The sequence below is a fragment of the Lithobates pipiens genome, unplaced genomic scaffold, assembly GCF_037356315.1.
Source record: "Lithobates pipiens isolate NorthernLeopardFrog02 unplaced genomic scaffold, aLitPip1_a1.2 Scaffold_23, whole genome shotgun sequence".
Lineage (NCBI taxonomy): Eukaryota > Metazoa > Chordata > Amphibia > Anura > Ranidae > Lithobates > Lithobates pipiens.
In genome coordinates, this window is record NW_027507785.1 from 336,553,119 (window position 1) to 336,579,745 (window position 26,627).

Here is a 26,627-nt window from a genome sequence, read left to right on the forward strand (position 1 = left end):
GAGGAATCTGCCCCCCCCCCCTCCGCCGCCATGCTAGGAATTCCCTTTGTTAGACCACATGCCTTCTATGTGATCCCCAACACAGCTGTACAAGCCAGCCTGGCACTGACCGGTGCAGACCCTCCCCTCCCCCCATAGGATGATATAATATGTGATGTTCCTATAAGTGGAGACCCAATGCTCATGCAGGAGCAGAGCAGGGAAAACACATCACCGCAGGAGCTGAGAACCTGCAATCTACAGGAAGAGCACAGAGTTCAGAACCGGGGCAAGGGGTGGGCAGGAGGGGCACTGGGGTATCATGTGAGGTTGGGGGGATTTGTGCTGAGGGGGGATTGTGCTAGAAGAGGGGATATAGTAGAGGGGGAGGGGATTTGTATTTGAAGGGGAAATCTGAGGGGTAGTGTGGATTTGTGTTAGGAAATGTGATTTCTGTTTGGGCGGGGGGGGGGGGGGGGTTCTGTGCTTTGGGGATTTGTCCTTAGAGGGTAAGCATGCAGATTGGGGCTCATTCATATGCTCGCGCATATGTTTTTTTTTTACTGACACACAATGCTCATACATCTTGAGGGGTTATTTACTGACACACAATGCTCATACATCTTGGGGGGGTATTTACTGACACACAATGCTCATACATCTGTGGGGGGGTATTTACTGACACATAATGCTCATACATCGTTGGGGGGTATTTACTGACACACAATGCTCATACATGGGGTGGTTATTTACTGACACACAATGCTCATACATCGTTGGGGGGGTATTTACTGACACATAATGCTCATACATCGTTGGGGGGGTATTTACTGACACACAATGCTCATACATCGTTGGGGGGGTATTTACTGACACATAATGCTCATACATCGTTGGGGGGTATTTACTGACACACAATGCTCATACATGGGGTGGTTATTTACTGACACACAATGCTCATACATCTTGGGGGTTATTTACTGACACGCAATGCTCATACATCTTGGGGGGGTATTTCCTGACACACAATGCTGATACATCTTGGGGGGGTATTTACTGACACATAATGCTCATACATCGTTGGGGGGTATTTACTGACACACAATGCTCATACATGGGGTGGTTATTTACTGACACACAATGCTCATACATCTTGGGGGTTATTTACTGACACACAATGCTCATACATCTTGGGGGTTATTTACTGACACACAATGCTCATACATCTTGGGGGGGTATTTCCTGACACACAATGCTCATACATCTGTGGGGGGGTTATTTACTGACACACAATGCTCATACATCTTGGGGGTTATTTACTGACACACAATGCTCATACATCTTGGGGGGGGTATTTCCTGACACACAATGCTCATACATCTGTGGGGGGGTTATTTACTGACACACAATGCTCATACATCTTGGGGGGTATTTACTGACACACAATGCTCATACATCTGTGGGGGGGTTATTTACTGACACACAATGCTCATACATCGTTGGGGGGGTATTTACTGACACATAATGCTCATACACCGTTGGGGGGTATTTACTGACACACAATGCTCATACATGGGGGGGTATTTACTGACACACAATGCTCATACATGGGGGGGTATTTACTGACACACAATGCTCATACATGGGGGGTATTTACTGACACACAATGCTCATACATGGGGGGTATTTACTGACACACAATGCTCATACATTTCGCTCAGGACTCTGGACATGCTCCCAGGACAGTTCATGGGGGGAGGGGCACTGTGTACCTGGGAGGCTCATCTTGGACTCCCACACCCACCATGTCCCCCTCACAGACGGATTGTGTAACCTTCTGCTTGTCCGTTTCTTTCCTTCTTCACAGCCAGCCCTTCCTGTACCCCTCCCCCCATTCTGTGCCACTGCCCCGCCTCCTGCCAGCTCTCTCCTCTAATGACTGACAAGACACTCCCACTGCCAGTCTGATTTCAGCTTTCAGCTACTTCCCATCAGTACAGAGTACAGCTCACAACGTAAAGAACTTTTGGGGGGAGGGGCAGATCTGCTTTACCTTTCGCAGCTCATCCAGACCGTACTCCACCGCCGACGTCAGAACTTCCAGAGCCTGCGGGGGAGGAAAGCATCGATGCCATTTACACAAATATACAAGATATACAGTATATACCATTATATACCATCCCCAATAATGGCCATACTTCTCTTGGGGGTCACAGGGGTTCACTTACTTGTGCTCTTTTGTGACCCAGAATCAGCCGACAGCAAGTAAGTCCACTGTCAGCTGACAGAGCCGTACCAGGCTATGGAAGGATCCCGACAATAATGTCAGGATCTACCCAGATGCCATGATCAGTAGCTGGCTCCGCCTCTCAGTGCCCTGCCCCCTTTCCAGCCCGGTGTTTTATCATATAAGGTCCCCCATCAGATAGTGTCCTCTGTGTAGTGCGCATGCGCAGTACACAGCAACACAGATTCCGAAAATAGCCGAGGATGAACGGCGCCTGCGCACTGAGTCCAGGTTCACCCCCCACCATCCAAGTGGACATAGAGCAGGAATAAAAAAGAGCCGAGCGCGGTGAGGCCGAGCCCAAAGCGTGGCGAGCGAAGCGAGGGGCCCTCTAATATTCACAACCCTATGTCCGCTTGGATGGTGGGGCACCACCTCCACTCACCGCGCAGGCGCCGTTTAGGTTCAGAAATTTTACGAAGCTTCTTCTGCCCCGTACTGCGCATGCGCACTACGGGCCGGACACTATATGATGGCCGGACTGAATATGCCAGAACACTGGCACTCCAAAGTGAAGAGTGGTGACTGCCAATCACTGCTCTGCGCTGGGAGCGGCCTGAGCGATCGGTGGTCATGTGATCACTCAATTCTCTCGCCTAGAGTCGGCATCTGCAGCCTCGGGAGGTAAGTACGCATCATGCATGGTTTTTGGTCCATTCTTCTCCTTTAAATAATTCACATTTTAGGGATCTTTATGTGTCTACAAGTCACAAAGTCAGGAGCCCCTCCCCCTCCCCCTCCCCCTCCTCTGCTTCGAGGAAACAAATTCTGCAAAAAAGATACAAAATGCAGATCAGAGAAGAGACTTTGTTACATTGTCAGATCTCTTCTCAGGTATTTCTCTATAATTCAGGGTTGTAAATAGCGAATGAATTCTGTGATGTCACATTGTACACAGAATCCCTTCCAGGAATCGGATTGCAGCAACAGACGATCGATCGATCGGAGGGATGGTCCCCAATAATTGGCAATAGTGCGATTTGTGAGTCGCCATTTCCTCATCTTCATCCTTCTTCGTTATTCGATGTCACAATGTCATCACCCATAAACAGAGAGAGAGCGATTGTGTAAAGTCTATTTCCAGCGGCGTAATCTATACAAAGGCGCGACCCCCTTCCTCCACAATGTACCGACACCAAACAGCCAATCAGAGACATGGGAGGACCATCCGGGAACAGGAAGACCAATCAGAGACATGGGGGACCATCCAGGAACACCAATCAGAGACATGGGGGACCATCCGGGAACAGGAACACCAATCAGAGACATGGGGGGACCATCCGGGAACAGGAACACCAATCAGAGACATGGGGGGACCATCCAGGAACACCAATCAGAGACATGGGGGGACCATCCGGGAACAGGGACACCAATCAGAGACATGGGGGGACCATCCGGGAACAGGAACACCAATCAGAGACATGGGGGACCATCCGGGAACAGGGACACCAATCAGAGACATGGGGGGGACCATCCGGGAACAGGAACACCAATCAGAGACATGGGGGGACCACCTGGGAACAGGGACACCAATCAGAGACATGGGGGGACCATCCAGGAACACCAATCAGAGACATGGGGGGACCATCCAGGAACACCAATCAGAGACATGGGGGGGACCATCCGGAAACAGGAACACCAATCAGAGACATGGGGGGACCATCCAGGAACACCAATCAGAGACATGGGGGGACCATCCAGGAACACCAATCAGAGACATGGGGGGACCATCCGGGAACAGGAACACCAATCAGAGACATGGGGGGGACCATCCGGGAACAGGAACACCAATGAGAGACATGGGGGGACCATCCAGGAACACCAATCAGAGACATGGGGGACCATCCAGGAACACCAATCAGAGACATGGGGGGACCATCCAGGAACACCAATCAGAGACATGGGGGGGACCATCCGGAAACAGGAACACCAATCAGAGACATGGGGGGACCATCCAGGAACACCAATCAGAGACATGGGGGGACCATCCAGGAACACCAATCAGAGACATGGGGGGACCATCCGGGAACAGGAACACCAATCAGAGACATGGGGGGGACCATCCGGGAACACCAATCAGAGACATGGGGGGACCATCCGGGAACAGGAACACCAATGAGAGACATGGGGGGACCATCCAGGAACACCAATCAGAGACATGGGGGACCATCCGGGAACAGGGACACCAATCAGAGACATGGGGGGACCATCCCAGAACAGGAACACCAATCAGAGACATGGGGGGACCATCCGGGAACAGGAACACCAATCAGAGACATGGGGGGACCATCCAGGAACAGGAACACCAATCAGAGACATGGGGGACCATCCAGGAACACCAATGAGAGACATGGGGGGACCATCCAGGAACACCAATCAGAGACATGGGGGGACCATCCAGGAACACCAATCAGAGACATGGGGGGGACCATCCGGAAACAGGAACACCAATCAGAGACATGGGGGGACCATCCAGGAACACCAATCAGAGACATGGGGGGACCATCCAGGAACACCAATCAGAGACATGGGGGGACCATCCGGGAACAGGAACACCAATCAGAGACATGGGGGGGACCATCCGGGAACACCAATCAGAGACATGGGGGGACCATCCGGGAACAGGAACACCAATGAGAGACATGGGGGGACCATCCAGGAACACCAATCAGAGACATGGGGGACCATCCGGGAACAGGGACACCAATCAGAGACATGGGGGGACCATCCCAGAACAGGAACACCAATCAGAGACATGGGGGGACCATCCGGGAACAGGAACACCAATCAGAGACATGGGGGGACCATCCAGGAACAGGAACACCAATCAGAGACATGGGGGGACCACCTGGGAACAGGGACACCAATCAGAGACATGAGGGGACCATCCAGGAACACCAATCAGAGACATGGGGGGACCATCCAGGAACACCAATCAGAGACATGGGGGGACCATCCGGGAACAGGAACACCAATGAGAGACATGGGGGGACCATCCAGGAACACCAATGAGAGACATGGGGGGACCATCCAGGAACACCAATCAGAGACATGGGGGGACCATCCGGGAACAGGAACACCAATCAGAGACATGGGGGGGACCATCCGGGAACACCAATCAGAGACATGGGGGGACCATCCGGGAACAGGAACACCAATGAGAGACATGGGGGGACCATCCAGGAACACCAATCAGAGACATGGGGGACCATCCGGGAACAGGGACACCAATCAGAGACATGGGGGGGACCATCCGGGAACAGGAACACCAATGAGAGACATGGGGGGACCATCCAGGAACACCAATCAGAGACATGGGGGGACCATCCGGGAACAGGAACACCAATCAGAGACATGGGGGGGACCATCCGGAAACAGGAACACCAATCAGAGACATGGGGGGACCATCCAGGAACACCAATGAGAGACATGGGGGGACCATCCAGGAACACCAATCAGAGACATGGGGGGACCATCCGGGAACAGGAACACCAATCAGAGACATGGGGGGGACCATCCGGGAACACCAATCAGAGACATGGGGGGACCATCCGGGAACAGGAACACCAATGAGAGACATGGGGGGACCATCCAGGAACACCAATCAGAGACATGGGGGACCATCCGGGAACAGGGACACCAATCAGAGACATGGGGGGGACCATCCGGGAACAGGAACACCAATGAGAGACATGGGGGGGACCATCTGGGAACAGAAACACCAATCAGAGACATGGGGGGGACCATCCGGGAACACCAATCAGAGACATGGGGGGACCATCCAGGAACACCAATCAGAGACATGGGGGGACCATCCGGGAACAGGAACACCAATCAGAGACATGGGGGGACCATCCAGGAACACCAATCAGAGACATGGGGGGCCATCCGGGAACAGGGACACCAATCAGAGACATGGGGGGACCATCCGGGAACAGGAACACCAATCAGAGACATGAGGGGACCATCCAGGAACACCAATCAGAGACATGGGGGGACCATCCGGGAACAGGAACACCAATCAGAGACATGGGGGGACCATCCAGGAACACCAGAGACATGGGGGGACCATCCAGGAACACCAATCAGAGACATGGGGGGACCATCCGGGAACACCAATCAGAGACATGGGGGACCATCCAGGAACACCAATCAGAGACATGGGGGGACCATCCAGGAACACCAATCAGAGACATGGGGGGACCATCCGGGAACACCAATCAGAGACATGGGGGGACCATCCGGGAACAGGAACACCAATCAGAGACATGGGGGGGACCATCCGGGAACAGGAACACCAATGAGAGACATGGGGGGACCATCCAGGAACACCAATCAGAGACATGGGGGGACCATCCGGGAACAGGAACACCAATCAGAGACATGGGGGGACCATCCAGGAACACCAATCAGAGACATGGGGGGGCCACCTGGGAACAGGGACACCAATCAGAGACATGGGGGGACCACCTGGGAACAGGGACACCAATCAGAGACATGGGGGGACCATCCGGGAACAGGAACATCAATCAGAGACATGGGGGGACCATCCGGGAACACCAATCAGAGACATGGGGGACCATCCGGGAACAGGGACACCAATCAGAGACATGGGGGGGACCATCCGGGAACAGGAACACCAATGAGAGACATGGGGGGACCATCCGGGAACAGAAACACCAATCAGAGACATGGGGGGGACCATCCGGGAACACCAATCAGAGACATGGGGGGACCATCCGGGAACAGGAACACCAATGAGAGACATGGGGGGGACCATCCGGGAACACCAATCAGAGACATGGGGGGACCATCCAGGAACACCAATCAGAGACATGGGGGGGACCATCCGGGAACAGGAACACCAATCAGAGACATGGGGGGGACCATCCGGGAACACCAATCAGAGACATGGGGGGACCATCCGGGAACAGGAACACCAATGAGAGACATGGGGGGACCATCCAGGAACACCAATCAGAGACATGGGGGGACCATCCGGGAACAGGAACACCAATCAGAGACATGGGGGGACCACCTGGGAACAGGAACACCAATGAGAGACATGGGGGGACCATCCAGGAACACCAATCAGAGACATGGGGGGGACCATCCGGGAACAGGAACACCAATGAGAGACATGGGGGGACCATCCAGGAACACCAATCAGAGACATGGGGGGGACCATCCGGGAACAGGAACACCAATCAGAGACATGGGGGACCATCCGGGAACAGGGACACCAATCAGAGACATGGGGGGGACCATCCGGGAACAGGAACACCAATCAGAGACATGGGGGACCATCCGGGAACAGGAAAACCAATGAGAGACATGGGGGGACCATCCGGGAACAGGAACACCAATGAGAGACATGAGGGGACCATCCAGGAACACCAATCAGAGACATGGGGGGACCATCCGGGAACAGGAACACCAATCAGAGACATGGGGGGGACCATCCGGAAACAGGAACACCAATCAGAGACATGGGGGGACCATCCAGGAACACCAATGAGAGACATGGGGGGACCATCCAGGAACACCAATCAGAGACATGGGGGACCATCCGGGAACAGGAACACCAATCAGAGACATGGGGGACCATCCGGGAACAGGGACACCAATCAGAGACATGGGGGGACCATCCGGGAACAGGAACACCAATGAGAGACATGGGGGACCATCCAGGAACACCAATCAGAGACATGGGGGGGACCATCCGGGAACAGGAACACCAATCAGAGACATGGGGGGACCATCCGGGAACAGGGACACCAATCAGAGACATGGGGGGACCATCCGGGAACAGGAACACCAATGAGAGACATGGGGGGACCATCCGGGAACAGGAACACCAATCAGAGACATGGGAGGACCATCCAGGAACACCAATCAGAGACATGGGGGGACCATCCGGGAACAGGAACATCAATCAGAGACATGGGGGGACCATCCGGGAACAGGAACACCAATGAGAGACATGGGGGGACCATCCGGGAACAGAAACACCAATCAGAGACATGGGGGGGACCATCCGGGAACACCAATCAGAGACATGGGGGGACCATCCGGGAACAGGAACACCAATGAGAGACATGGCGGGACCATCCAGGAACAGGAACACCAATCAGAGACATGGGAGGACCATCCAGGAACACCAATCAGAGACATGGGGGGACCATCCGGGAACAGGAACACCAATGAGAGACATGGCGGGACCATCCAGGAACAGGAACACCAATGAGAGACATGGCGGGACCATCCAGGAACACCAATCAGAGACATGGGGGGGACCATCCGGGAACAGGAACACCAATCAGAGACATGGGGGGACCATCCGGGAACACCAATCAGAGACATGGGGGGACCATCCGGGAACAGGAACACCAATGAGAGACATGGGGGGACCATCCAGGAACACCAATCAGAGACATGGGGGGACCATCCAGGAACAGGAACACCAATGAGAGACATGGCGGGACCATCCAGGAACACCAATCAGAGACATGGGGGGGACCATCCGGGAACAGGAACACCAATCAGAGACATGGGGGGACCATCCGGGAACACCAATCAGAGACATGGGGGGACCATCCGGGAACAGGAACACCAATGAGAGACATGGGGGGACCATCCAGGAACACCAATCAGAGACATGGGGGGACCATCCGGGAACAGGAACACCAATCAGAGACATGGGGGGACCACCTGGGAACAGGAACACCAATGAGAGACATGGGGGGACCATCCAGGAACACCAATCAGAGACATGGGGGGGACCATCCGGGAACACCAATCAGAGACATGGGGGGGACCATCCGGGAACAGGAACACCAATCAGAGACATGGGGGACCATCCGGGAACAGGGACACCAATCAGAGACATGGGGGGGACCATCCGGGAACAGGAACACCAATCAGAGACATGGGGGACCATCCGGGAACAGGAACACCAATGAGAGACATGGGGGGACCATCCGGGAACAGGAACACCAATGAGAGACATGAGGGGACCATCCAGGAACACCAATCAGAGACATGGGGGGACCATCCAGGAACAGGAACACCAATCAGAGACATGGGGGGACCATCCGGGAACACCAATCAGAGACATGGGGGACCATCCGGGAACAGGGACACCAATCAGAGACATGGGGGGACCATCCGGGAACAGGAACACCAATGAGAGACATGGGGGGACCATCCAGGAACACCAATCAGAGACATGGGGGGACCACCTGGGAACAGGGACACCAATCAGAGACATGGGGGGGACCATCCGGGAACAGGGACACCAATCAGAGACATGGGGGGACCATCCGGGAACAGGAACACCAATCAGAGACATGGGGGACCATCCGGGAACAGGGACACCAATCAGAGACATGGGGGGACCATCCGGGAACAGGAACACCAATGAGAGACATGGGGGGACCATCCAGGAACACCAATCAGAGACATGGGGGGACCATCCAGGAACACCAATCAGAGACATGGGGGGACCACCTGGGAACAGGGACACCAATCAGAGACATGGGGGGACCATCCGGGAACAGGAACACCAATGAGAGACATGGGGGACCATCCAGGAACACCAATCAGAGACATGGGGGGGACCATCCGGGAACAGGAACACCAATCAGAGACATGGGGGGACCATCCAGGAACACCAATCAGAGACATGGGGGGACCATCCAGGAACACCAATCAGAGACATGGGGGGGACCATCCGGGAACAGGGACACCAATCAGAGACATGAGGGGACCATCCAGGAACACCAATCAGAGACATGGGGGGACCATCCAGGAACACCAATCAGAGACATGGGGGGACCATGTCGGCTCCTCCCCTTCAGTCTTGCAGAGGTGTGGCGGCTCCTCCTCTTCAGTCTTGCACAGGTGTGGCGGCTCCTCCCCTTCAGTCTTGCACAGGTGTTGCGGCTCCTCCCCCTTCAGTCTTGCACAGGTGTTGCGGCTCCTCCCCCTTCAGTCTTGCACAGGTGTTGTGGCTCCTCCCCCTTCAGTCTTGCACAGGTGCTGTGGCTCCTCCCCCTTCAGTCTTGCACAGGTGTAGCGGCTCCTCCCCTTCAGTCTTGCACAGGTGTTGTGGCTCCTCCCCCTTCAGTCTTGCACAGGTGTTGTGGCTCCTCCCCCTTCAGTCTTGCACAGGTGTAGCGGCTCCTCCCCTTCAGTCTTGCACAGGTGTAGCGGCTCCTCCCCTTCAGTCTTGCACAGGTGTAGTGGCTCCTCCCCTTCAGTCTTGCACAGGTGTTGTGGCTCATCCCCTTCAGTCTTGCACAGGTGTAGCGGCTCCTCCCCTTCAGTCTTGCACAGGTGTTGTGGCTCCTCCCCCTTCAGTCTTGCACAGGTGTTGTGGCTCCTCCCCCTTCAGTCTTGCACAGGTGTAGCGGCTCCTCCCCTTCAGTCTTGCACAGGTGTAGCGGCTCCTCCCCTTCAGTCTTGCACAGGTGTAGTGGCTCCTCCCCTGGACTGAAACGTCTTCCTCTGATATCACCGCACACTGAGATTCTCACCATGTGCATTAGAAGCTGCAATTCAGATAGAGCCCCGCCCCATTTCCTGGCTGAAGGACGTCCAACACCATCTAGCTCTTTCCTCCCCAACTTGACTGTCTTTGGCCCGCCCCTTTCATTCATTGGATTTCAGTTCTTCCAATCATGAAGGCTCAGTGTCTTATGTGGGTGGTCTGTATGCAAATTAAGCCTTCCTAGGAAAACCCATCAAAGTGTTTTTACATTTGCATAACTCCTCCCACTGCTTGCATCATGACTGAGAGGAGCACTGAGGTTGGGGGCTGGGATGTACAGCCCCCTGCCGGTCCCTCCCACCAGCCGTGATCTACCTGCATTCCATAACGAATCACAGAGACCCGGTGATGACATCACCAACTAAGTCATGAAAAGGGAAAGATGGATTTCCCACCCGGCGGATGCAGCGGAGATCCTTTCCCGGCAGAGCTCAGTCCAATGACGTCCCGCGATGCCCACCCCCCTCCCCCCTCGTGGGGTATATGATGCTGATATCCCAGGAGCACTGGGCCAATGACATGCAAGAGGAGGCGGGGCCGGATAATTTAGTAACTTAAAAGGTAAATAGGAAAATAAAGGAGCCGTATGTGGGGGGAGGAGGGGGGGTGGAGATGGGGGACAGATGAGGGGGGTGGGGGGATGGAGAGGGGGTGAAGAAATGGGGGGGCAGATCACACTTCATATCGGATGTTATATGATATAGATATGAAATGTTTATTGAATAAAACACAGCTGACGCGTTTCAGGAGAAAAGTCTCATCCTCGTGTATGTTAGCCGACCGCAGACATGACGACTCCTCATCGCTAATCAATTACAAGTCAAAGTCCCGAAGGCCTTCACGCCGAAACGCGTTGGATGCATTTTATTTAATAAACCTTTCACATGGGTCTCCGCCCATCATTTCTAGCTCCTCCTCCTCTCACATGTGGAATGTTTGGTACTCACAATGCGTCGGGTGAGGGTCACGTTGTTGGTGTAGATGAATTCTATGACAGCCAGGAAAACGGCAGGCGTGGTGTCAGCCAGAACGAAGGGGACCTGCGGGGACAGCGCGGTCTGCAGCTGGGGGCTGAACATCCTCTGGAAGACGGGACATCGGCACGCCAGGATACAGCGATGAGCGCGGATCACCTGCCGCTCCTCCCCCACCACAAAGGAGACGTCACTGAAATACAAAAAATACCCCAAGGTCATCTCCCCCGCACTAAAGGACCGCACAGACACATCCCCCACACTACAGGACCGCACAGACCCATCCCCCGCACTACAGGACCGCACAGACCCATCCCCCGCACTACAGGACCCCACAGACACATCCCCGGCACTACAGGACCGCACAGACCCATCCCCCGCACTACAGGACCACACAGACCCATCCCCCACACTACAGGACAGCACAGACCCATCCCCCACACTACAGGACCACACAGACCCATCCCCCGCACTACAGGACCGCACAGACCCATCCCCCACACTACAGGACCGCACAGACCCATCCCCCACACTACAGGACCACACAGACCCACCCCCCACACTACAGGACCGCACAGACCCATCCCCACACTACAGGACCGCACAGACCCATCCCCACACTACAGGACCGCACAGACCTATCTCTCACACTACAGGACAGCACAGACCCATCCCCCACACTACAGGACTGCACAGACAGATCCCCCACACTACAGGACCGCACAGACCCATCCCCACACTACAGGACCGCACAGACCCATCTCTCACACTACAGGACCGCACAGACCCATCCCCACACTACAGGACCGCACAGACCCATCTCTCACACTACAGGACCGCACAGACCCACCCCCCACACTACAGGACCGCACAGACAGATCCCCCACACTACAGGACCGCACAGACCCATCCCCACACTACAGGACCGCACAGACCCATCTCACACTACAGGACCGCACAGACCCATCCCCCACACTACAGGACCGCACAGACCCATCTCTCACACTACAGGACAGCACAGACCCATCCCCCACTCTACAGGACCGCACAGACCCATCCCCACACTACAGGACCGCACAGACCCATCTCTCACACTACAGGACCGCACAGACCCATCCCCCACACTACAGTACAGCACAGACCCATCCCCCGCACTACAGGACCGCACAGACCCATCCCCCACACTACAGGACCGCACAGACCCATCCCCCACACTACAGGACCGCACAGACCCATCCCCCACACTACAGGACCCCACAGACACATCCCCACACTAGAGGACCGCACAGACCCATCCCCCGCACTACAGGACCCCACAGACACATCCCCACACTAGAGGACCGCACAGACCCATCCCCCACACTACAGGACAGCACAGACCCATCCCCCACACTACAGGACCACACAGACCCATCCCCCGCACTACAGGACCGCACAGACCCATCCCCCACACTACAGGACCGCACAGACCCATCCCCCACACTACAGGACCACACAGACCCACCCCCCACACTACAGGACCGCACAGACAGATCCCCCACACTACAGGACCGCACAGACCCATCCCCACACTACAGGACCGCACAGACCCATCTCTCACACTACAGGACAGCACAGACCCATCCCCCACACTACAGGACCGCACAGACAGATCCCCCACACTACAGGACCGCACAGACCCATCCCCACACTACAGGACCGCACAGACCCATCTCTCACACTACAGGACCACACAGACCCACCCCCCACACTACAGGACCACACAGACCCATCCCCCACACTACAGGACCGCACAGACCCATCCCCCACACTACAGGACCACACAGACCCATCCCCCACACTACAGGACCGCACAGACCCATCCCCCACACTACAGGACCGCACAGACCCATCCCCCGCACTACAGGACTGCACAGACCCATCCCCCACACTACAGGACCGCACAGACACATCCCCACACTAGAGGACCACACAGACCCATCCCCCACACTACAGGACCGCACAGACCCACCCCCCACACTACAGGACCACACAGACCCATCCCCCACACTACAGGACCGCACAGACCCATCCCCCACACTACAGGACCGCACAGACCCATCTCTCACACTACAGGACAGCACAGACCCATCCCCCACTCTACAGGACCGCACAGACCCATCCCCCACACTACAGGACCGCACAGACCCATCCCCCACACTACAGGACCGCACAGACCCATCCCCCACACTACAGGACCGCACAGACACATCCCCACACTAGAGGACCGCACAGACCCATCCCCCACACTACAGGACCGCACAGACCCATCCCCCGCACTACAGGACCGCACAGACCCATCCCCCACACTACAGGACCGCACAGACACATCCCCACACTAGAGGACCGCACAGACCCATCCCCCACACTACAGGACCGCACAGACCCACCCCCCACACTACAGGACCACACAGACCCATCCCCCACACTACAGGACCACACAGACCCATCCCCCACACTACAGGACCGCACAGACACATCCCCACACTAGAGGACCGCACAGACCCATCCCCCACACTACAGGACCGCACAGACCCACCCCCCACACTACAGGACCACACAGACCCATCCCCCACACTACAGGACCGCACAGACCCATCCCCCACACTACAGGACCGCACAGACCCATCCCCCGCACTACAGGACCGCACAGACCCATCCCCGCACTACAGGACCACACAGACCCATCCCCCGCACTACAGGACCGCACAGACCCATCCCCCACCTCTGCCCCCCTTCCCTCCCTCCCCCCCCCTGTTTTTTATTATAGAGGTTTTTGGACGGTGGTTGATTTTTGCACCATCTTATTACTATTTCTTGGTGTCAGGTGTATGGTGGCCTTTGTCAAAGTGACCCCTTACAATGGTGGTCAGTGTAGAAGTGACCCCTTACAATGGTGGTCAGTGAAGAAGTGACATCTTACAATGGTGGTCAGTGTAGAAGTGACCTCTTACAATGGTGGTCAGTGTAGAAGTGACCCCTTACAATGGTGGTCAGTGACATTGGTGGTCAGTGAAGAAGTGACCTCTTACAATGGTGGTCAGTGACATTGGTGGTCAGTGAAGAAGTGACCTCTTACAATGGTGGTCAGTGACATTGGTGGTCAGTGTAGAAGTGACCTCTTACAATGGTGGTCAGTGTAGAAATTACCCCTTACAATAGTGGTCAGTGTAGAAGTGACCTCTTACAATGGTGGTCAGTGTAGAAGTGACCCCTTACAATGGTGGTCAGTGACATTGGTGGTCAGTGAAGAAGTGACCTCTTACAATGGTGGTCAGTGACATTGGTGGTCAGTGAAGAAGTGACCTCTTACAATGGTGGTCAGTGTAGAAATTACCCCTTACAATAGTGGTCAGTGTAGAAGTGACCTCTTATAATGGTGGTCAGTGAAGAAGTGACCCCTTACAATGGTAGTCAGTGACATTGGTGGTCAGTGAAGAAGTGACCCCTTACAATGGTGGTCAGTGTAGAAGTGACCCCTTACAATGGTGGTCAGTGAAGAAGTGACCCCTTACAATGGTGGTCAGTGTAGAAGTGACCTCTTACAATGGTGGTCAGTGACATTGGTGGTCAGTGTCGAAGTGACCTCTTACAATGGGGGTCAGTGTAGAAATTACCCCTTACAATAGTGGTCAGTGTAGAAGTGACCTCTTACAATGGTGGTCAGTGTAGAAGTGACCCCTTACAATGGTGGTCAGTGACATTGGTGGTCAGTGAAGAAGTGACCTCTTACAATGGTGGTCAGTGTAGAAATTACCCCTTACAATAGTGGTCAGTGTAGAAGTGACCTCTTATAATGGTGGTCAGTGAAGAAGTGACCCCTTACAATGGTAGTCAGTGACATTGGTGGTCAGTGAAGAAGTGACCCCTTACAATGGTGGTCAGTGTAGAAGTGACCCCTTACAATGGTGGTCAGTGAAGAAGTGACCTCTTACAATGGTGGTCAGTGTAGAAATTACCCCTTACATTGGTGGTCAGTGTAGAAGTGACCCTTTACAATGGTGGTCAGTGAAGAAGTGACCTCTTACAATGGTAGTCAGTGTAGAAATTACCCCTTACAATGGTGGTCAGTGAAGAAGTGACCTCTTACAATGGTGGTCAGTGTAGAAATTACCCCTTACAATGGTGGTCAGTGTAGAAGTGACCTCTTACAATGGTGGTCAGTGTAGAAATTACCCCTTACAATGGTGGTCAGTGTAGAAGTGACCTCTTACAATGGTAGTCAGTGATATTGGTGGTCAGTGTAGAAGTGACCTCTTACAATGGTGGTCAGTAAAGAAGTGACCTCTTACAATGGTAGTCAGTGACATTGGTGGTCAGTGAAGAAGTGACCCCTTACAATGGTGGTCAGTGTAGAAGTGACCCCTTACAATGGTGGTCAGTGAAGAAGTGACCTCTTACAATGGTGGTCAGTGTAGAAATTACCCCTTACAATGGTGGTCAGTGTAGAAGTGACCTCTTACAATGGTGGTCAGTGTAGAAGTGACCTCTTACAATGGTGGTCAGTGACATTGGTGGTCAGTGAAGAAGTGACCCCTTACAATGGTGGTCAGTGTAGAAGTGACCCCTTACAATGGTGGTCAGTGACATTGGTGGTCAGTGAAGAAGTGACCTCTTACAATGGTGGTCAGTGACATTGGTGGTCAGTGAAGAAGTGACCTCTTACAATGGTGGTCAGTGTAGAAATTACCCCTTACAATAGTGGTCAGTGTAGAAGTGACCTCTTATAATGGTGGTCAGTGAAGAAGTGACCCCTTACAATGGTAGTCAGTGACATTGGTGGTCAGTGAAGAAGTGACCCCTTACAATGGTGGTCAGTGTAGAAGTGACCCCTTACAATGGTGGTCAGTGAAGAAGTGACCTCTTACAATGGTAGTCAGTGTAGAAATTACCCCTTACAATGGTGGTCAGTGAAGAAGTGACCTCTTACAATGGTGGTCAGTGTAGAAATTACCCCTTACAATGGTGGTCAGTGTAGAAGTGACCTCTTACAATGGTGGTCAGTGTAGAAGTGACCTCTTACAATGGTGGTCAGTGTAGAAGTGACCCCTTACAATGGTGGTCAGTGACATTGGTGGTCAGTGAAGAAGTGACCTCTTACAATGGTGGTCAGTGACATTGGTGGTCAGTGAAGAAGTGACCTCTTACAATGGTGGTCAGTGTATAAATTACCCCTTACAATAGTGGTCAGTGTAGAAGTGACCTCTTATAATGGTGGTCAGTGAAGAAGTGACCCCTTACAATGGTAGTCAGTGACATTGGTGGTCAGTGAAGAAGTGACCCCTTACAATGGTGGTCAGTGTAGAAGTGACCCCTTACAATGGTGGTCAGTGAAGAAGTGACCTCTTACAATGGTGGTCAGTGTAGAAATTACCCCTTACATTGGTGGTCAGTGTAGAAGTGACCCTTTACAATGGTGGTCAGTGAAGAAGTGACCTCTTACAATGGTAGTCAGTGTAGAAATTACCCCTTACAATGGTGGTCAGTGAAGAAGTGACCTCTTACAATGGTGGTCAGTGTAGAAATTACCCCTTACAATGGTGGTCAGTGTAGAAGTGACCTCTTACAATGGTGGTCAGTGTAGAAATTACCCCTTACATTGGTGGTCAGTGTAGAAATTACCCCTTACATTGGTGGTCAGTGTAGAAGTGACCCTTTACAATGGTGGTCAGTGAAGAAGTGACCTCTTACAATGGTAGTCAGTGTAGAAATTACCCCTTACAATGGTGGTCAGTGAAGAAGTGACCTCTTACAATGGTGGTCAGTGTAGAAATTACCCCTTACAATGGTGGTCAGTTTAGAAGTGACCTCTTACAATGGTGGTCAGTTTAGAAGTGACCTCTTACAATGGTGGTCAGTGAAGAAGTAACCCCTTAAATGGTGGTCAGTTGGATGTTTGGATGGGGTGATGGGAGGACACGGATTGGACACTTTTGATCATTTATACACATTATGTTGGAGATTTGGAATGTTCTTATTTAGGAGTTATTTGGCATAATATTATTTGTTGAGCATATTTTGTAGTTTTGTTCATCTCTGGGAAATCCTGGAGTAAAGCACAGGACCATTAAAGGGTTAAAGGTAGTCAGTATTGCTATGGGTGTCGGCGGAGGATGGGGGGGGGGAGATCACAAGGGTTTTATTTCCTTCACCTTTGTCTTGAGTTGTCACTAAAACAGGAAGTGAGGGTCATTCCTCTTCACTGGGACACAGGCGGCCATACAAAACACCTGTTTGTGGCATATTTGTGAAGGATTATTACCCCTGTTAGGTGCCGCCTGACACCCCAATGGAAGACTTCGGAGAGTCCCAGAAACCTGACAGGGGAACAACTATTTTGTACCCTTCACAATGCTACAAAAAAATTGTCTGGAGTTGCCCTTTAACCCTCCCATTATTAGAAAAAAAAGGGGGAGAGTATTGTGTAGAAGAAGAGAGGAGAGTCATGGAGAATCTGAGGGGTGACCTCCTTCCAGACCGTCCAGGGGGGTAGATGTCCAGGGGAGTGGGTAGATGTCCCGGGGGGTAGATGTCCGGGGGAGTTGGTAGATGTCCAGAGGGTGGGGGTAGATGTCCTGGGGGGTAGATGTCCAGGGGGTGAGGGTAGATGTCCAGGGGGTGGGTAGATGTCCAGGGGGTTGGTAGATGTCTGGGGGGGAGATAGTAGATGTCTGGGGGGAGGGTAGATGTCCGAGGGGTGGGTAGATGTCCGGGGGGTGGGTAGATGTCTGGGGAGGAGGGTAGATTTCCGGGGGGGGTAGATGTCCGGGGGAGGGTAGATGTCCGGGGGGCAGATGTCCGGGGGGGAGGGTAGATGTCCAGTGGGGAGGGTAGATGTCCAGTGGGGAGGGTAGATGTCCGGGGGGGTAGATGTCCGGGGGGAGGGTAGATGTCACCTCAGTGAGCAGGTTAATCAGTCACAGTATCTTAGGAGACACCAAAATATACAGAAAATTCCCAATAATAATCATTAGCGGGTGATCGGGGTGATCGGGGTCACCAACAGACCTGTCAGCCAATCAATGCAAGAAATAACTCCCCCTCCCCCCCCATGTGCTTCTCTCACCCGCTGAGACACAAACTTTATACTTTATTACAGCAAACAGGACACGGAGGATGGAAATCCGATCCCAGCACATCAATGGAACAATGATACTTTGTATCTCTCTGTCTCCTGTCTGATCAATGTTTATAAACAATGTTGTTTATGAGTTGGGTGTATGGTACGGGGGATGGGGGGAGGGGTGTATGGTACAAGGAGGGGTGCGTGGTGGGGGAGAGGTTTATGGTACGGGGAGGAGTGTGGGGGAGGGGTGTATGGTAGAGGGGGAGGGGTGGGGGAGGGTTTTATGGTACGGGGAGGGGTTTATAGGGGGAGGGGAGGGGTTTATGGTACGGGGAGGAGTGGGGCGGGTTTATGGTACGGAGGGAGGGGTGGAGGAGGGGTTTATGGTACGGGGAGGGGTGTATGGTACGGAGGGGGGGTGGGGGAGGGGTTTATGGTACGGAGGGAGGGGTGTGGGGTGGGGGAGGGGTTTATGGTACGGAGGGAGGGGTGGGGGAGGGGGGTCACCAATTCCCAGATATTCATTTACTAAACAAAGAAATCATAACTCTAGAATGGGGGGATGGATGGCGAGTATCTGGAGGGATGGGATGAAATCGCCCGCTGTCATGTATGTTCACACGCGGTGCACACGCCTCGCTCACCACTGACTTGTTTTGGAGTATTGTGGCCGACCACGGACAGTTCGTCTTGCGTCACGTATATCGCCACACTCGGCACAAACAGTCACTTTCAGATGTTTATCTCTCGCCGCCCACATCTTGCATTACCGCCCCCCCTCCCCTCCCCCAACCTGCGGCTTCACAAGTCCTGGCAGAATTTCACTGCTTGCACACAGGTGGGCGGGAAAAGGTCAGCGAGGGGAGGAGTCAGGCAGGAAAAGCCTCTCCTGTCACAATGAAACATTCAGAACCAAAATTATTATTATTATTCCTTTTATTATCAGCAAAATGACGAGTCTGTCCATTCCTGACACGCCCCAATATTTCCCAGAGGCCCCGCCCATTATCACTAAAGAGCCGCCCTTTAACTCCACCCACTGACTGTGCCTAGGCTGAGATGATGTCATCAGTCTGCTGCAGGCAGGAGGAAGCATTTCCTCAGTCTCCCCTCCCCCGGTGATCAGACTGTACATCGTAACTTTGTATCAAGTCACAAGGTGAAGGACTGCAGCAGGGGCTGATCTGTGTCAGACATTTGTGAACACATCCAAGAACTGCACAGACAAGGCTGCACTTAGAAATGGTAAGGGCCCCATAGAACGTACCTGATAAGGTCTCCCCTTCTTCAGTGGGACGCTTTGCATCACTTACCTCCCTCCCACCTACCTCCTTCACTGCCAGTCATGGAGGGAGATAGAACCTCGGCACCCCAGATGTTATGGAACTACATTTCCCATGATGCTCAACTCCACTGCAGAGTGCCGGGCATCATGGGAAATGTAGTTCCAAAACATTGGGGGTGCCGAGGATCCCCATCACCGGCCTCTGGAGCACAAGAGACCCCAGGAGGAAAGTGACCCCCTAAAGGTGATCCTCAGTAGGAATTTGCCCCCAGGAGGAAGGTGAGCCCCTGTCCTGCCCCCTGGAGGGGTACCTGCAGAGTGGATTAACCCCCTCAGGTCTGTATCTGCTGAGTTCTCACAAGTTGAAAGTGTGTCACCCAGAAAATATTTCCACCCACCGAGAAAACCGACTTTCCTGACACCTATTTTAGAATTCGCAGAACTGAAACCACAAAGGTTGTTGTGAAAGCAAAAAAAACAAAATAAGCAAATGGGGGGAGGGGAGGGGGTGGAAAATGCCATTAACACCTTCCTCCCCATGTATGCAGCGCTGAGAGAAAGCAAGAAATATGACATCACCGATTGTTATATCCCTCAGATCACCGACTAAAAGACATTTCTATCATAAAAAACCTGATAATGGAGAGCGGCCTATCCAATCACTAGAGAGCGGTGACATCACTGAGAATGCAGCCTATCCAATCACTAGAGAGTGATGACATCACTGAGAATGCAGCCTATCCAATCACTAGAGAGCGGTGACGTCACTGAGAATGCCGCCTATCCAATCACTAGAGAGTGATGACATCACTGAGAATGCAGCCTATCCAATCACTAGAGAGCGGTGACATCACTGAGAATGCAGCCTATCCAATCACTAGAGAGCGGTGACATCACTGAGAATGGAGCCTATCCAATCACTAGAGAGTGATGACATCACTGAGAATGCAGCCTATCCAATCACTAGAGAGCGGTGACGTCACTGAGAATGCCGCCTATCCAATCACTAGAGAGCGATGACATCACTGAGAATGCAGCCTATCCAATCACTAGAGAGCGGTGACATCACTGAGAATGCAGCCTATCCAATCACTAGAGAGCGGTGACATCACTGAGAATGGAGCCTATCCAATCACTAGAGAGCGGTGACATCACTGAGAATACAGCCTATCCAATCACTAGAGAGCGATGACATCACTGAGAATGCAGCCTATCCAATCACTAGAGAGCGATGACATCACTGAGAATGCAGCCTATCCAATCACTAGAGAGCGGTGACATCACTGAGAATGCAGCCTATCCAATCACTAGAGAGCGGTGACGTCACTGAGAATGCAGCCTATCCAATCACTGGAGAGCGGTGACATCACTGAGAATGCAGCCTATCCAATCACTAGAGAGCGGTGACATCGCTGAGAATGCGGCCTATCCAATCACTAGAGAGCGGTGACATCACTGAGAATGCAGCCTATCCAATCACTAGAGAGCGGTGACATCACTGAGAATGCAGCCTATCCAATCACTAGAGAGCGGTGACATCACTGAGAATGGAGCCTATCCAATCACTAGAGAGCGGTGACATCACTGAGAATACAGCCTATCCAATCACTAGAGAGCGATGACATCACTGAGAATGCAGCCTATCCAATCACTAGAGAGCGATGACATCACTGAGAATGCAGCCTATCCAATCACTAGAGAGCGGTGACATCACTGAGAATGCAGCCTATCCAATCACTAGAGAGCGGTGACGTCACTGAGAATGCCGCCTATCCAATCACTAGAGAGTGGTGACATCACTGAGAATGCGGCCTATCCAATCACTAGAGAGCGGTGACATCACTGAGAATGCAGCCTATCCAATCACTAGAGAGCGGTGACATCACTGAGAATGCAGCCTATCCAATCACTAGAGAGCGGTGACATCACTGAGAATGGAGCCTATCCAATCACTAGAGAGCGGTGACATCACTGAGAATGGAGCCTATCCAATCACTAGAGAGCGGTGACATCACTGAGAATGGAGCCTATCCAATCACTAGAGAGCGATGACATCACTGAGAATGCAGCCTATCCAATCACTAGAGAGCGGTGACATCACTGAGAATGCAGCCTATCCAATCACTAGAGAGCGGTGACATCACTGAGAATGGAGCCTATCCAATCACTAGAGAGCGGTGACATCACTGAGAATGGAGCCTATCCAATCACTAGAGAGCGATGACATCACTGAGAATGCAGCCTATCCAATCACTAGAGAGCGGTGACATCACTGAGAATGCAGCCTATCCAATCACTAGAGAGCGGTGACGTCACTGAGAATGCCGCCTATCCAATCACTAGAGAGCGATGACATCACTGAGAATGCAGCCTATCCAATCACTAGAGAGCGGTGACATCACTGAGAATGCAGCCTATCCAATCACTAGAGAGCGGTGACATCACTGAGAATGCAGCCTATCCAATCACTAGAGAGCGGTGACATCACTGAGAATGCAGCCTATCCAATCACTAGAGAGCGGTGACATCACTGAGAATGGAGCCTATCCAATCACTAGAGAGCGGTGACATCACTGAGAATGCAGCCTATCCAATCACTAGAGAGTGATGACATCACTGAGAATGCGGCCTATCCAATCACTAGAGAGCGGTGACATCACTGAGAATGCGGCCTATCCAATCACTAGAGAGCGGTGACATCACTGAGAATGCAGCCTATCCAATCACTAGAGAGTGATGACATCACTGAGAATGCAGCCTATCCAATCACTAGAGAGCGGTGACGTCACTGAGAATGCCGCCTATCCAATCACTAGAGAGTGATGACATCACTGAGAATGCAGCCTATCCAATCACTAGAGAGTGGTGACATCACTGAGAATGCAGCCTATCCAATCACTAGAGAGCGGTGACATCACTGAGAATGCAGCCTATCCAATCACTAGAGAGCGGTGACATCACTGAGAATGCAGCCTATCCAATCACTAGAGAGCGGTGACATCACTGAGAATGGAGCCTATCCAATCACTAGAGAGCGGTGACATCACTGAGAATGCAGCCTATGCAATCACTAGAGAGCGATGACATCACTGAGAATGCGGCCTATCCAATCACTAGAGAGCGGTGACATCACTGAGAATGCGGCCTATCCAATCACTAGAGAGCGGTGACATCACTGAGAATGCAGCCTATCCAATCACTAGAGAGTGATGACATCACTGAGAATGCAGCCTATCCAATCACTAGAGAGCGGTGACATCACTGAGAATGCAGCCTATCCAATCACTAGAGAGCGGTGACATCACTGAGAATGCGGCCTATCCAATCACTAGAGAGCGGTGACATCACTGAGAATGCAGCCTATCCAATCACTAGAGAGTGATGACATCACTGAGAATGCAGCCTATCCAATCACTAGAGAGCGGTGACATCACTGAGAATGCAGCCTATCCAATCACTAGAGAGCGATGACATCACTGAGAATGCGGCCTATCCAATCACTAGAGAGCGGTGACATCACTGAGAATGCAGCCTATCCAATCACTAGAGAGCGGTGACATCACTGAGAATGCAGCCTATCCAATCACTAGAGAGTGATGACATCACTGAGAATGCAGCCTATCCAATCACTAGAGAGCGGTGACATCACTGAGAATGCAGCCTATCCAATCACTAGAGAGCGATGACATCACTGAGAATGCGGCCTATCCAATCACTAGAGAGCGATGACATCACTGAGAATGCGGCCTATCCAATCACTAGAGAGAGATGACATCACTGGGAATATAAAGGGGAAGGTCTCTGCCGTTTGCACTGAAGGTCGTAAAACGAAGCAGAATAACAATCGATATGGAAGCGAAGAGATTAAATGTGTCAGAAAATGAAACATCTGAAGCCGATTCTCTATAATTATTATCTATCAGTCTGAGTAGCATAAAAAGCTTGAAGTGTAATAGAGATGAATTCTCCAATAGTAGAAAAAAGCCCCAGCAGATGATGAGACCACCTATGACAGAGCCCCCAGCAGATGGTGAGACCACCTATGACAGAGCCCCCAGCAGACGGTGAGACCACCTATGACAGAGCCCCCAGCAGACGGTGAGACCACCTATGACAGAGCCCCCAGCAGACGGTGAGACCACCTATGACAGAGCCCCCAGCAGATGGTGAGACCACCTATGACAGAGCCCCCAGCAGATGGTGAGACCACCTATGACAGAGCCCCCAGGATGGTGAGACCACCTATGACAGAGCCCCCAGCAGATGATGAGACCACCTATGACGGAGCCCCCAGCAGATGGTGAGACCACCTATGACGGAGCCCCCAGCAGACGGTGAGACCACCTATGACAGAGCCCCCAGCAGACGGTGAGACCACCTATGACAGAGCCCCCAGCAGACGGTGAGACCACCTATGACAGAGCCCCCAGCAGATGGTGAGACCACCTATGACAGAGCCCCCAGGATGGTGAGACCACCTATGACAGAGCCCCCAGCAGATGATGAGACCACCTATGACGGAGCCCCCAGCAGATGGTGAGACCACCTATGACAGAGCCCCCAGCAGATGATGAGACCACCTATGACGGAGCCCCCAGCAGATGGTGAGACCACCTATGACAGAGCCCCCAGCAGATGGTGAGACCACCTATGACGGAGCCCCCAGCAGATGGTGAGACCACCTATGACAGAGCCCCCAGCAGATGGTGAGACCACCTATGACAGAGCCCCCAGCAGATGGTGAGACCACCTATGACGGAGCCCCCAGCAGATGGTGAGACCACCTATGACAGAGCCCCCAGCAGACGGTGAGACCACCTATGACAGAGCCCCCAGCAGATGGTGAGACCACCTATGATGGATGGTAAAACATGCTTAATTGGTATTCCATGTGGCAGAAGACTCTCCCTATAAGCTCCCGATATCCATGAGAAAAGAGACCCCCCCCCCCCCCCGTGGGGCAGTATTATGTAAGAGTCCAAATTTATTAATATAATAACAAGGTAAACCCATATTTTGTAAGGATGTCCCCTCCTGTGCAATATCCACTTCCAGGTCCCAGCTGACGTGACGCGCTTCGTCACCATGGACGTCATCAGGGGGAGTGGCCATGAGACAGCATCATGCTTTAGCCTTTATATACTCGCCGTGGTTGGAAAGAAATGCACTGCGCATGCTCCCCAACTCACGGGAAACACAAAGCCAAAAAGGTAAACTGCGCATGCTCCAAAAGTTACAGGAAGTACCGAGTGTGAGCTTCTAATACAACATCCGAGACGTCATCATTCCTCCTGGAGCACAAAGCACGATTCCCCCCTCCGTGTCCTTATGGACCTCACTTTGTGCACTGGTCCAAATCATTTGGTGGAGGGGGGATTATGGTTTGGAGGGGGGATTATGGTTTGGAGGGGGGATTATGGTTTGGAGGGGGGATTATGGTGTGGGAAGGAGGGGGGTTTATAGTGTTGGGGGGAGGGGGCATTATGGTGTGGGTTTGAGGGGGGATTATGGTATGGGGCGGATTAAGGTATGGGGGAGGGGGATTATGGTGTGGGGGGAGGAGGGATTATGGTGGGGCTTGTTTTTCAGGGGTTGGGTTGGGCCCCTTAAGGCGTCAGCATACCAACACACTTTGGACAATTTCATGCTCCCAACTTTGTGGGAACAGTTTGGGGATGGCCTCTTCTTGTCCCAACATGGCTGTGGTAGAGGGGTGGAGGAACTTGACTGGCCTGCACAGAGTCCTAACCACAACCCGATAGAGCACCTTTGGGATGAATTTGAGCGGAGACTGTGAGGTAGGCCTTCTCGTCCAACATCAGTACCTGACCTCACAAATGCTCTTCTGGAAGAATGGTCAAACATTCCCATAGACACATCTCCTAAACCTTGTGGACGGCTTTCCCAGAAGAGGTGAAGCTGTTATATCTGCAAAGGGCCAACTCAATACTGAACCCTCCGGACTAAGACTGGGATGTCATTAAAGGTCATGTGTGTGTAAAGGCAGGCGTCCCAATACTTTTGATAACAGTGTGTGTACAGGCAGGTGTCCCAATACTTGTGGTGATATGGTGTATAATGGCGCCTTGTATGGTGTGTGGTGGAGACTCTCCGGTATGGCGGGTGGAGGGTTTGGTGTTGGGGGGATGGAGAAGAACTTACCTGAACTGAGGGTTGTTAATGAGCCCCCGCAGGGCGCTGGGCAGGCTGGCGCTCGTCCCCTGCAGGGAGGGCGGGGCCGGCGCTGTAGCCATGGAAACCACTCAGAGATCAGATTGGATGGGATGTGTGAGATCTCATAGAACACACAGACAGTACAATCCCACCGATCGATACATTGTAACGTCTGTGTGATACCCCAAGCTATTGTCCCAGGCCTTACCCCTGTCTATTGCCCCCTCAGTCCCCGTGTATTGTCCCCTCAGTCCCGTCTATTACCCCCTTGG

The 26,627-nt window shown here is 52.9% G+C and overlaps 1 protein-coding gene across 1 annotated transcript; it reads right to left on the bottom strand.

The window, feature by feature from the left end:
- Positions 1-210: 210 nt before the first annotated feature.
- LOC143927156 (BTB/POZ domain-containing protein 19-like) lies at positions 211-26,627 on the bottom strand. The gene is made up of 4 exons (XM_077451106.1): positions 26,344-26,627; positions 11,765-11,984; positions 2,033-2,086; positions 211-237 (listed from the first exon to the last, which is right to left on the bottom strand). Exons 1-4 carry the CDS (start codon positions 26,433-26,435, stop codon positions 211-213), a joined length of 393 nt encoding a protein of 130 aa, XP_077307232.1. The 5' UTR covers positions 26,436-26,627.